The 13453-nt window shown below is 65.0% G+C and overlaps 1 protein-coding gene across 1 annotated transcript; it reads left to right on the top strand.

Moving 5' to 3' along the window:
• The first annotated feature begins 1249 nt into the window (after positions 1-1249).
• On the top strand, positions 1250-2822 carry LOC148592306 (rheacalcin-1-like). The gene is made up of 4 exons (XM_088535230.1): positions 1250-1429; positions 1504-1644; positions 2529-2634; positions 2755-2822. Exons 1-4 carry the CDS (start codon positions 1250-1252, stop codon positions 2820-2822), a joined length of 495 nt encoding a protein of 164 aa, XP_088391356.1.
• The last annotated feature ends 10631 nt before the right edge of the window (positions 2823-13453 follow it).

Raw genomic sequence — 13453 nt, 5'->3', positions numbered from 1 at the left:
ATCCTGAACACCGCCAGGGCAGTAAATCCCAAACACCACAACCTCGGGACACGGGACCCCGGCCCCATTCCGGGCTCCCCAGCTGGGATCCGGCCCTTCCCAGGCCCGGGAGCAGGGGGGGACACGGAGCTCGGCCAGGCCTGGCACCCGTCCACGCATCCACGTGCGCCCGGCCGCGCTGCGTCAGGAGGAGCCGCCGGGCGCGGGCGCTGACCCATGTCTGGAGCCGCAATCAGCCCCTTATCTGATTGCACAGGGGCAGCAACAGGGGAGCCTTAACCCGCTGCTGCCCACGGGGGAGCTGGGCACAAAGGGGACACGGAGGAGAGACCCGCTGGGCCACGACTGTCCTGGGTCTGTCCCGGTCTGTCCTGCGTCTGTGCACAGGTTCATTCCCAGGTTTGTCCCTGGGTCTATCTCCACATCCATCCTCAGAGACATCTCCAGGTCTCTCCCCAGGTCTATTCCCAAGTCCGTCCCAGATTTATCCCAAGTCTGTCCCAGATTTATCCCAAGTCCGTCCCAGATTTATCCCAAGTCCGTCCCAGATTTATCCCAAGTCTGTCCCAGATTTATCCCAAGTCCGTCCCAGATCTGTCCCAGATCTGGCCCTAGATCTGTCCCCATATACACCCCCAGGTCCATCCCAGATCCCTGCCCAACTCCAAGTCCCGCTCTGTCGCAGATCCCTGCCCAACTCCAAGTCCCGCTCTGTCCCAGCTCCAAGCCCCGCTCTGTCCCGCTCTGTCCCAGCTCCAAGCCCTGCTCTGTCCCACTCTGTCCCCAGCTCCAAGCCCCGCTCTGTCCCAGCTCCAAGCCCTGCTCTGTCCCCAGCTCCAAGCCCCGCTCTGTCCCGCTCTGTCCCAGCTCCAAGCCCCGCTCTGTCCCCAGCTCCAAGCCCCGCTCTGTCCCACTCTGTCCCAGCTCCATCCTTAGCTCCATGCGCAGCCGGTCCAGGATCGCGCGGTCCCCGGGGCGCCCGGCTCAGTGCAGCCCCCGCCGCTCCCGCTCGTCAGGGCTGTCCCCTGTCCCCAGGGGGGTGGCGTCCGCGGGGACATCAAAGACCTGGGATCCCCACGGGGACATCAAAGGCGCCGGATCCCCGCGGGGACATCAAAGGCGCGGGAGCCCCGCGGGGGCGGCCCGCGCTATAAAGCGGCGGCGGCTCCGCGTCTCCGCGGCCCCGAGCACGATGCAGCCCCGCGCGCTGCTCGGGCTCTGCCTGCTGGGCTGCGCGATGGGGCCCGCCATGGGGCAGCCGCCCCGCGCCGCCCCCCGGCCCTGCGTGCCCGGACCGGGCGCCCCCCGCGCCGGCCTCGCCGCCCCGCCGTGCGCGCGGCCACGACCCCGGTGCCCCGCGGGCTGGCTGGGCTGGCGGGGCAGCTGCTACGGCTACTTCGGGCGCGAGGCGACCTGGAGGCAGGCGGAGGTAAGGGACCCCCCGGGCCGGGCCGGCGCGCGGGGCCGCGGGGCAGCCTCGCGCCGGCCCCTCTCCCGCCGCAGGGCTGGTGCAGGACCCTGCGCCGCAGCTGCCACTTGGCCTCCGTGCTGTCCGCCGAGGAGCACCGGGCCCTGGCCGAGTTCGTGAGCCGGTGCCAGCGCGCCAAGGAGGAGGACGACGTCTGGCTCGGCCTCCAGTACCAGGTGGGCGCCCGCGCTGGGACGTCCCGAGCGCGCCGGCGCGTGCACTGGGGCCCTGCGCAGCGCTGCTCGTGCAGGGGTCCTGCAGCCCCCGTCTGCACCCCGCCTGCTGCACCCTCTGCACCTGCACATCCATCCTGCACCCTCTGCACCTGCACATCTATCCTGCACCCCTGCCTGCTGCACCCTCTGCACCTGCACCCCCGCCTGCTGCACCCTCTGCACCTGCACATCCATCCTGCACCCCTGCCTGCTGCACCCTCTGCACCTGCACCCTGCTTGCTGCATCCTCTGCACCTGCACATCCATCCTGCACCCCTGCCTGCTGCACCCTCTGCACCTGCACATCCATCCTGCACCCTCTGCACCTGCACATCTATCCTGCACCCCTTCCTGCTGCACCCTCTGCACCTGCACATCCATCCTGCACCCCCGCCTGCTGCACCCTCTGCACCTGCACCCTGCTTGCTGCATCCTCTGCACCTGCACATCCATCCTGCACCCCTGTCTGCTGCACCCTCTGCACCTGCACATCCATCCTGCACCCCTTCCTGCTGCACCTTCTGCACCTGCACATCCATCCTGCACCCCCGTGTGCTGCACCCTCTGCACCTGCACATCCATCCTGCACCGCTGTCTGCTGCACCCTCTGCACCTGCACATCCATCCTGCACCCCCGTGTGCTGCGCCCTCTGCACCTGCGCATCTACCCTGCACCTGCACATCTGCCCCGTCTGCCTCTGCCCATCCCTGCTGCCGGTATCCGCACTTTTCTCCAGCGCTGTCTGCAGGCTGCTGCTCCCCCCGGCACCTCGCTGCCCCCCCAGCCCCACAGGACCTTCCCCTGCTCCCTGCTTCGCTGCCCAACCTGTCCCTGCTGTCCCCAGAGCGAAGCGTGGGCCTGGACAGACGGCTCCAAGCTGCACTACTCAGCCTGGGACGATGACGACTTCACGAAGGGGAAGCACTGCGCCGTGCTGGAGGAGTCCTCGGGTGAGCGGGGACACGGCCCCGGGGCGGCCCGCAGCCCCCTGCCCCCCGGCAGCCCCGTGGCGGCTCCGCGGGGCCACGGCGCGGAGGGACCCCGCAGCGCCCGCTCCGCTCCTCTCGCAGGTTTCCTGTCCTGGGAGGACGACGCGTGCAACGAGCGCAAACCCTTCGTCTGCAAGTGCACGGGCTAGGAGCAGGGCCAGAGCATCGCCCGGGTCTGCACCCACTGCACGGGGCAGCGCATCCCGCTCTGCCGCGCAGCCCGTGCAGCCCATGCAGCCCATGCAGCCCATGCAGCCCATGCCTGTGCTCCCCATGGCCCTGCTCCCCATGTCCCTGCTGCCCATGGCCCTGCTCCCCACAGCCCGGTGCCCCACGGTCCCTGGAAGCACCGCTGCCCCTGCACCAGCTCCCTGACAATAAAGTCCCCCGAAGCAGCCGTGGCACCGCATATTCCTCCGGGTATGGGGTATCCTGGCTCAAGGAGGTGGAAAAATCCCTGTGTGGAGGAGAAATGATGGTGGGTTTATTTGGGGGAGAAGGCGGAATCCAGGGACCGTTTATGCCATTCTGCACTTAGAGGCGGAGGTACAGGGATGGGGGGGTCTCAGAGACCTGACCCCAGTCGTGGTGGAGGAAAAGGAAAATTGGAGCGACCGGGTCATTGAGCGGTGCCGAGGAGGGATTTACGTGGGAGAGACGCAGCCCCAGGAGCCCTGGGACAAACAGCCAAAGGAGCAAGGAGAGGAGCAGGGACACGCAGCTCCCCCAGCCATGCAGACCCCCAGCCCCTGCAGACCCCACATTTGTGCAGCCCCCCAACCCCTGCAGACCCTGCATTCCTGCAGGACCCCCAGCCCATGCAGCCCTGACGCCTCATGCAGATCCCACATTCATGCAGACCCCACATTCGTGCAGACCCCACATCTCCGTGACCCCCCGGTCCAGCTCAGCCCCAGCCAAGGGCACCGGGGCAGGACGCGGAGCAGCCGCAGGTTTTGCACAGGAGCCGGCGAGGTCTAGGGAGCCCCGAGCTGCTCCTGTCTCTGCAGAGGCTCCTGCCCAGGGCGGCTGCACGGGGGCCCTGCTGCGGCTGCCGCGCTCCCTGCAAGCCCTCCCTGCAGAAATGCAGCCTGCGGGTGCTCGGCAGCACTCGGGGGTCTGCACGGCTGCGGTGGGAGCTGGGCCGGGGGCTCAGCCCCATGCACGTTGGGTGCCGCAGCCTCCCCCAGGCTGGGCCAGCCCCACACCAGCATCTACCAGTCCCTCCAACGCTCTGGGTCTCCCCATGGGGCAGCCACCGGCTGTGGGGGGAAAGGGGGCCCCCAGTCACTCCTGCCACAGCCGCAGCCTGGGGACAAGGACACATGCGCTGCGGGTGTCCTGCGTTGCGGGTGTCCTGCGTTGCGGGTGTCCTGCGCTGCAGGGGCGCTCATGCAGGCGGGTGCAGCAGGGGCGCGCGCTGCGGTCGCATGCGGTGCAGGGGTGCTCGCCTGGGGGTTCATGCAGCGCGGTGCATGCACTGCGGACATGCACGAGCGCTGGCGCTGCTGCAGAGCGCCGCGTTCGCCTCGGCAGCACCAGCCACGTCGGTGTTTACCCACAGCCCGGGAGCGCGAACGGTGTCAGGAGCTGCCGCGGTGCCGGTCCTGGGGCCGGCGGGAGCGATCCGCGCTGGGCTGCAGCACCGAGCACGGCCGGGGCCTGTGTGCGCTCGTACTGCGTGCGGCTCTGCCACGCGAGGAGCCCACGGCATCTGCGCACACGCGAAGTGTGCATGGGTGCAGGTGTGCATGCACACAGGCATGCAAGGGAAGTGCACACGTGCAAATACAAGTGTGCACAGGGTGTGCACAGCACGCGGTGCGCACGCACAGGCATGCAAAGTGCACACGTGCGTGCCCATATGTAAATGCAGGAGTGCACATGCACGCGGTGTGCATGCACACAGGCATGCAAGGGCAGTGCGTACACACAAGTACACACAAATGTAAGTGTGCACAGGGATGCAGGTGTGCGCACACACACACAAATGCAAGTGTGCACAGGGATGCAGGTGTGCGCATGCACACACAAATGCAAGTGTGCACAGGGATACAGGTGTGCACAGCACGCACATGCATGCAAGCAAAGTGCACACATGCGTGCCCACATGTATATGCAGGAGTGCACGTGCTTGAACACAGGCATGCAAGGGCCACGCATACACACAAGCACACACAAATGTAAGTGTGCACAGGGATGCAGGTGTGCGCATGCACACAAAAGCAAATGTGCAGAGATGCAGGTGTGCACATGCACACACAAATGCAGGTGTGCACAGGGATGCAGGTGTGCGCATGCACACACAACCGCAGGCGTGCACAGGGATGCAGGTGTGCATGTGCACACACAAATGCAGGTGGTGCACAGGGATGCCAGGTGTGCACGCGCACACACAAATGCAGGTGTGCAGGGATGCAGGTGTGCACGCGCACACACAATGCAGGTGTGCAGGGATGCAGGTGTGCGCATGCAACACAGTGCAGGAGGAGAGGGAAGGAGCCACACGGGGGGTGCAGCCCCGGCTGCCCCTCTCCCCATGGCCGCATGCAGTCGCCCTGCGCTGCGCGGGTTGCAGTGAACAAGGGTGCAGGCGGCTGCATGCTCAGACTGCGGTTTATTGGGGGCCGTGGGGCCGTGGGGCCGTGGGGCAGGGGCCGGGGGTCTCTACAGCTGGTACTTGCAGACGAAGGGGAAGTAGCTGCTGCAGGGGTAGTCGTGCCAGTCCCGGAATTCTGCAGAGCGGCACCGATGTCGGGACCAGGGCCAGGACGGCCCCCCCCGTAGCAAACACCCCCCGCTCCAGTTGCACGTGCAGCAGGGACCCCGGCACCGCCATGTCCCACCCCCCCATCGCCCCCCTGCACCCTGTCACCCCGCGACCCCCCCCACCCCTCCATGTCCCTCGCCTCATTCGTCCCCTGCCACGCCATGAGCCCGCACCCCATCACCTCCGGCACCGCTGTCACCCACACATCTTCCCTGCACCCATCACCCCCTGCAGCGGTATTGCCCCCCTGCATCCCTATGACCCCCCTGCATCCCTATGACCCCCCCCGCACCCCTATGACTCCCCCACACCCCTGTGACTCCCCTTCGCCTCCATCAGCGCCTCCCACCCTTCACCTCCCCACTTCCTTGGCACCTCTCCATCCCCAGCCTCCCCAACCCTCTGTCTCCATCCCCATCTCCCGCCATGTCCATCACCCCCGTGTCCATCACCCCCTATGTCCATCAATCACCCCCGTGTCCACCACCCCCATGTCCACCACCCCCCGTGTCCATCACCCCTCGTGCCCATCACCCCCGTGTCCATCACCCCCGTGTCCATCACCCTCCGTGTCCATCACCCTCCATGTCCAGCACCCCTCGTGTCCATCACCCTCGTGTCCATCACCCCCTTGTCCATCACCCTCCGTGTCCAGCACCCCTCGTGTCCATCACCCCCCATGTCCACCACCCCTCGTGTCCATCACCCCTGTGTCCATCACCCCCGTGTCCATCACCCTCCGTGTCCATCACCCTCTGTGTCCAGCACCCCTCGTGCCCATCACCCCCGTGTCCATCACCCCCCGTGTCCATCACCCCCCGTGTCCATCACCTTCTGTGTCCATCACCCCTCGTGCCCATCACCCCCGTGTCCAGCACCCCTCGTGTCCATCACCCCCCATGTCCACCACCCCTCGTGTCCATCACCCCCGTGTCCATCACCCCCCGTGTCCATCACCCCCCGTGTCCATCACCTTCTGTGTCCATCACCCCTCGTGCCCATCACCCCCGTGTCCATCACCCCCCGTGTCCATCACCCCCCGTGTCCATCACCTTCTGTGTCCATCACCCCTCGTGTCCATCACCCCCTGTGTCCATCACCCTCCGTGTCCATCACCCGCCATGTCCACCAGCCCCTTCGCCCCCCAGTGCCTCCAATCCCTACGGGAGCCGCTCTCCAGCACGACGCAGTCCTCGTTGTCACCCCCGTTGTCGGGCTGTCCCTGTGCCCAGCTCTGGAAGCTCAGCACCGAGTTGTCGAACCACTTCCAGGACCTTTCCTGGAGGAGAAAGCGGGGACATAGGAGGCCCTGCCTGCCACATGCCTGGCACCCACCACGGGATGGGACATGGGACGTGGGACATGGGACTGGGGTCCCGGGTCGTGGGACGGATGGCAGTGCCTCCGAGTGCTCCATGGGCTGTTTCCCACCCATCTCCTTCTCCATCCCCATCCCCCTGCGGTTGTCCTCCTCCCAGCCACCCAGATGCAGGAATGGAGTAGAATGGATCATGGGACACGCGATGGGATATGGACCATGGATGGGGACGGTGGTGCCTCCAGGTGCTCCATGGGCTGTTTCCCACCCATCTCCATCCCCATCCCCATCCCCTGCCATTGCCCTCCTCCCAGCCAAGCAGATGCAGGGACCTGGTGGGACGGGGTAGAACGGATCATGGGACATGCGATGGGATATGGGCTATGGATGGGGGACGGTGCCGTCCGGGTGCTCCATGGGTTGTTTCCCACCCATCCCCCATCCCCTGCCATTGGCCGCTCCTCCCAGCCAAGCAGATGCAGGGACCTGGTGGGACGGGGTAGAATGGATCATGGGGACACACGATGGGATATGGGGCCATGGATGGGGGCCGGTGGTGTCTCCGGCTGCTCCATGGAGCATTTCCCGCCTGGCCCCACTAAGATCAGGGAATGTGACAGGGGGGACACGGGACCATTTGGGAGCCGAGAGCGCGGGTCGGGGCCCGCGGGACACCCACCGTGCTCCTCGTCGTGCAGCCCCTACTCCCACACGTTCTTGTCCTTGCAGGTGCTGCGCGATGTACTTGGCCAGGCACCCTTCCGGCTCAGGCGAGGTGGCCCCGCGGCCCGTAGCGCTCGCATTCCTTCTGCAGAGACAGTGCGGGGTGCTCGGAATCATAGAATCATAGAATCATAGAATGCTTAGGGTTGGAAGGGACCTCTAGAGATCATCTAGTCCAACCCCTGCACACGCAGGGTCACCTAGAGCACGTGGCACAGGACTGCATCCAAGCGGGGTTGAAGATCTCCAGAGAAGGAGACTCCACAACCTCTCTGGGCAGCCTGTTCCAGTGCTCTGGCACCCTCACTGGAAGGAATTTTTCCTTAAGTTCCTGTGGAACTTTTGGTGTTTCAGTTTCTGGCCGTTTCCTCTAGTTGTGTCGGTGGCCACCAGTGAAAAGAGGCCGCCCCATCCTCCTCACTGCCTCCCTTGAGGTACTTCTAGGCACTGCTCAGGTCCCCTCTCAGCCTTCTCTTCTCCAGGCTGAACAGGCCCAGCTCCCTCAGCCTCTCCTCATAGGGCAGATGATCCCTCGTAGGGATGCGGGACACGTGGGACGCCCCGGCGCAGCGCCCGGCAGCCTCTCACCTCCGCATCCTCCCACGTCTTCCCCTTGGAGAAGTAGCCGTAGCAGTGGCCGCGGTAGGAGAACCAGCGCGGGGGGCAGGAGGAGGCCCACAGCTCTGCTCGGGGGGAAGGAGCGCCCTTCAAAATCCGCACGGAGCGGGACAGCGGGCGGAGGGGGGCTGCAGGGGACGGTGCGGGATGGGATGGGACGGGATGGGATGGGATGGGGATGGGGATAGAGTTGAGAATGGGGATGGGGATGGGATGGGGACCAGGATAGAGATGGGTATGGAGATCGAGTTTGGAATAGGGATAAGGATGGGATGGAGACCTGGATAGGGATGGGGATAGAGTTGAGAATGGGGATGGGGATAGAGTTGAGAATGGAGATGGGGATCAGGATAGGGATGGGTATGGAGATCGAGTTTGGCATAGGGATAAGGATGGGATGGAGACCTCGCTAGAGATAAGGATGGGGATGGAGATAGAGTTGAGAATGGGGATGGAGATAGAGTTGAGAATGGGGATGGGGTGGGATGGGATGGGATGAGATGGGATGGAGACCTGGATAGAGATAGGAATGGGTATGGGGATAAAGTTGAGAATGGGGATGGGGATAGGATGGGGACCAGGATGGAGACGGGTATGGGGAGAGACTTTGGGATGGGGATGAAGATGGAGATGAACATGGGATGGAATGAACATCTGGATAGAGACGGGGGTGGGAGGGTGATGGGATGGGCATGGAGATGGGCGTAGGGATGGACAGGGATGGGATGTGGATGGACAGGGATGAGATGTGGATGGACAGGGATGAGATGGGATTGAGGATGGAGATGAGGATAAACAGGTTTGGGTTGGCAATATAGATGGAAAAGGGGATAGGGATGGAGACTTGGATGGAGATGAGGATTTGAATGGAGAAGGGGATGGGGATAGAGATGGACAGGGAAGATGAGGACTTGGATGGAGATGGGGACAGGATGGGGATGGGATCAGGATGAGGTTGGGATGGGGATAGACAGGGAAGATGAGGACTGGGATGGGATTGGGATGAGGTTGGGATGGAGATGGACAGGGAAGATGAGGACTTGGATGGAGATGGGGACAGGATGGGGATGGGATTGGGATGAGGTTGGGATGGGAATGGACAGGGAAGATGGGGACTTGGATAGAGTTGGGGACTGGGATGGGGATGGAATGGGAAGGGGATGGGCAGGGATGAGGCAGGACATCTTGATGCCGGGGGCCGGGACTCACCACCGATGAGGGTGGCCAGGAGAAGGCAGCCGAGGAGGCGGCGGAGCGGGGGGTTGCACTGTGCGCCCATGGCCAGGTCCCTGCAGGGGACACGCAGGGACGTGGGGACGCTGGGACCCTGCGGCGGCTCCGGCTGCCGGGACCTGCTGCGGCGGCTGCTCCCGCTGCCTCCCCGGGGACATTTATAGCCTGGATTATAATCCCGGACGGCGGAGTCCTGGGCAAACAAGGAATCCGGATTACAAACAGCGCTCCGGAAGGCAATGCAAACAGCAAACAAGGGTGGGAGCCGCCGCCTTTCCCGGGAAGCGGGACATGCGAGTCCTGTTTGCCAACGGCCTGCCCGGACACGTGCCAGGCGAAGACCCCGGCTGCTGCTCCCCGGATCTCCCGTATCCCAGGATTCTGCAGCTGCTGCAGGCCTGGCTCCCATGCAGCCCCATGCTGTGCCTAGCTGCACTGTGACATGCCATGCCATGCAATGCCATCCTGTGCCATGCCTGGCTGCATCGCACCATGCCATGCAATGCCATCCCATGCTATCCCATGCCATGTCTGGCTGCATCACACCACTCCATGCAGTGCTATCCCGTGCCATGCCCTGCTGCACTGTGCCATGCCACACCATGCAATGCCATCCTGTGGCATACCTGTCTGCATCGCACCACTCCATGCAATGCCATCCCATGCCATGTTGTGCTGTGCCATGCCACACAATGCAATGCCATCCCGTGCCATGCCTGTCTGCATTGCACCAATCCATGCAGTGCCATCCCGTGCCACGCCCTGCTCCACCGTGCCATGCTACACCATGCAATGCCATCCTGTGTCACGCCATGTCATCCTGTGCACTCACTTTGGGGATTTTGGGACACCAGCAGATGCACGAGGGCTGGGGGACACAGCGGGGGTGAACCCCGGCCCCCATCGCTGCCCTGGGTGTCCCCGGCCGCGGTGGCAGTGCCGGTCACCCCGCTCCGCTCACACCTGCCCCTTGCCGTGGCCCCGTCACCAAGAGACCAGCAAATATTTTGCTTCCTGGACGATGCTAAAAGCTCCTGTCTGCGGGTTGTGCTGACCCTGAGCGTGTCCCTGAGCGGCAGCACCGGGACGTCACCCCCGAACAGGGGTCCCCTTGGGATCCCCAGCCTGGTCGGGCAATGCAGACCGGGCTGCTCCCGGGAATGCGGGGCTTGCCGGGAGGAGAGGCAGCGCCAGCAGCTGCGTCACAGCAGGGTGACCTGCCCCATAGAAGGGTGACCTACCCCATAGGAGGGTGAGCAGCCCCACGGGAGGTGACCAGCTGCACGGAAGGGTGACCTGCCCCATAGAAGGGTGACCAGCCCCATAGCAGGGTGACCTGCCCCATAGAAGGGTGACCTGCTCCATAGGAGGGTGAGCAGCCCCACTGTAGGGTGACCAGCCCCATTGCAGGGTGACCAGCCCCACAGGATGGTGACCTGCTCCATAGAAGGGTGACCAGCCCCATGGGAGTGTGACCAGCCCCATTGCGGGATGACCAGCCCCACGGGAGCGTGACCAGCCCCATAGAAGGGTGACCAGCCCCACGGGAGGGTGACCAGCCCCATAGAAGGGTGACCAGCCCCACTGTGGGGTGACCAGCCTCTTGTCCAGGTGACTAGCCCCACAAGCAGGTCCCTGCCCCACTGCCACCTGTCCCGTCGCATGGGGACAGAGCCGCCCGCCCCACAGACAGCCACAGCTGGGGCCTCCTGAGCCCCCTGGGCCCCTCTGCTCCCCACGGGAGCAGGACACGGCGGGTCCCTCCCAGCCCCGTCCCCGCACGCCCGGGTCGCCCGGCCCGGTCCCGGTGCCGTGTCCCGGGCTCGTGTCCCGCGCGTGCCGGGTACCGCAGCTCCAAAGCGGGAGCGGCGGCTGCGTTTGATCCCCGGTGATCTGCAGGGGCCGCTGCGGCCGCGGGAGCCGCCACGTCACATCAGGTGGCCGCGGGCCAGGCCGGCAGCGCGTGAATCCCTGCGCCCCGGGAAGCGCCACGCGGACGGGAGGCAACGTCCTGCACCGGCCGTGCGCCCGAGAGCGCTGCGCTGTGCTGCACCGTGCTGTGCCGTGCCATGCTGTGCTGTGCTGTGCCGTGCTGTGCTGTGCTGCGCCGTGCTGTGCTGTGCTGCACCGTGCTGCGCTGTGCTGCGCCGTGCTGTGCTGTGCCATGCTGTGCTGTGCTGTGCCGTGCTGCACCGTGCTGTGCTGTGCTGCACCATGCTGCGCTGAGCTGCACCGTGCTGTGCTGTGCTGCAGCGTGCCATGTTGCACCGTGCCGTGTTGTGCTGTGCTGCACTGCACCGTGCTGCGCTGTGCTGCGCCGTGCTGTGCTGTGCTGCACCGTGCTGCGCTGTGCTGCACCGTGCTGTGCTGTGCCATGCTGTGCTGTGCTGTGCTGTGCTGTGCTGTACCGTGCTGTGCCGTGCTGTGCTGTGCTGTGCCGTGCTGTGCCGTGCTGTGCTGTGCTGTGCCGTGCTGTGCCGTGCTGCAGTGTGCCATGTTGCACTGTGCCATGCTGTGCTGTGCTGCACCGTGCCACATTGTGCTGTGCCATGCTGCACTGTGCTGTGCTGCACTATGCCATGCAGTGCTGTGCTGCACTGTGCCATGTTGCACTGTGCCGTGCTGTGCTGTGCTGTGCCATGCTGTCCTGTGCTGCCCCGTGCCATGTTGCACTGTGCTGTGTTGTGCTTTGCCATGCTGCACCATGCCGTGTTGCACCATGTCTTGCCATGCTGCACGGTGCAGGTAGTGCCAGCAGCGGCTCTCAGGAGCATTTCCAGACCAATCCTGGGCTGTCTCTGTGGGTCAGCTCAGATGCAGCCGTTCCCCTCTGAGCTGCCCTGTCTGCTGCTGCAGCTGCAGACACCATGAGCTGCATTTCCCCAGTGCAATGTGGAGGTAACACTGGGATCCCTGCGGAGCAGCTCAGCAGCCCCAGGGAGAGGAGAAACCCCCGGTCTTGCCTGCTGCAAATGAGCTGCAAACCCCAGGGGCCACCCGAATGCTGGGAGCTGTGGGGTGCAGGAGGCGGGTTGCAGAGTGCAGGATGTGGAGTGCAAGAAGAAGAGTGCAGGTGCAGGATGTGGGGCGCAGGATGGGGGTGCAGGATGCAGGTGCAGGGCACTAGTGCAGGTGGCAGGTGCAGGATAAGAGGCACAGGATGCAGGATGTGGAGCACAGGATGGGGGCACAGGCTGCAGAGTGTGGGTGCAGGATGTAGGTGCAGGGCACAGGATGCAGTTGCAGGATGAGGGGTGCGGGGCACTGGTGCAGGCTGCACGTTATGGGTGCAGGATGAGGGGGTGCAGGATGCTGGTGCAAGGCACAGGATGCAGGGTGTAGGATGTGAGACGCAGGATGGGGGTGCAAGCTGCAGAGTGTGTGTGCAGGATGTAGGTTCAGGGCACAGGATGCAGGTGCAGGATGTGGGGCGCAGGCTGCAGGGTGTGGGTGCAGGATGAGAGGTGCAGGATACAGGTGCAGGATGTGGGGCACAGGATATGGGGTGCAGGCTGCAGGTGCAGGCTGCTGGTGCAGGATGCAGGATGTGGGTGCAGGATGCGGGTGCATGTGCAAGATGTGGGGCGCAGGCTGCAGGGTGTGGGTGCAGGATGAGAGGTGTGGGATGCAGGTGCAGGATGTGGGGCACTGGATGGGGGGTGCAGACTGCGGGTGCAGGTGCAGGATGTGGGGCGCAGACTGCAGGATGTGGGTGCAGGATGAGAGGTGCGGGATGCAGGTGAAGGGTGCAGGATACGAGTGCAGGATGTGGGGTGCAGGATGCGAATGCAGGATGTGGGTGCAGGTGCAGGATGTGGGGCACAGGATGGGGGGGTGCAGGCTGCAGGTGCAGGATGTGGGGCGCAGGCTGCAGGGTGTGGGTGCAGGATGAGAGGTGTGGGATGCAGGATGCAGGTACAGGTGCAGGATGTGGGGTTCAGGCTGAGGTCCCCGGACCCCCTCCCGGACCCCTCTCGGTGCCCAGGCAGGCGCGGGCCGCGTCCCGGCTCCGGTGCCGTCCCGCGGGCAGACACGTGCGGGCCGGGCCGGGCCGGCGGCGCCGCGTGAGCAGTCGCTGCGCCCCGGCGGCGCCGTGCGGGCCGGGCCGGGCCGCATCG

Source organism: Tinamus guttatus, unplaced genomic scaffold (genome assembly GCF_059628265.1).
Source record: "Tinamus guttatus ecotype Peru unplaced genomic scaffold, ASM5962826v1 Tinamus_guttatus_pri_ptg000619l, whole genome shotgun sequence".
Lineage (NCBI taxonomy): Eukaryota > Metazoa > Chordata > Aves > Tinamiformes > Tinamidae > Tinamus > Tinamus guttatus.
Note: the sequence above shows the minus strand (reverse complement) of the source record. Positions and strands in the feature narration are given on the sequence as shown.

Bases quoted from the DNA above. Each gene is read 5' to 3' on its own strand.
- LOC148592306 (XM_088535230.1), top strand. From the start codon at position 1,250: ATGGGGCAGCCGCCCCGCGCCGCCCCCCGGCCCTGCGTGCCCGGACCG. The intron at 1,645-2,528 runs GTGGGCGCCCGC...TGCTGTCCCCAG, and splicing joins GGCTCGGCCTCCAGTACCAG to AGCGAAGCGTGGGCCTGGAC. The intron at 2,635-2,754 runs GTGAGCGGGGAC...CTCCTCTCGCAG, and splicing joins CGTGCTGGAGGAGTCCTCGG to GTTTCCTGTCCTGGGAGGAC.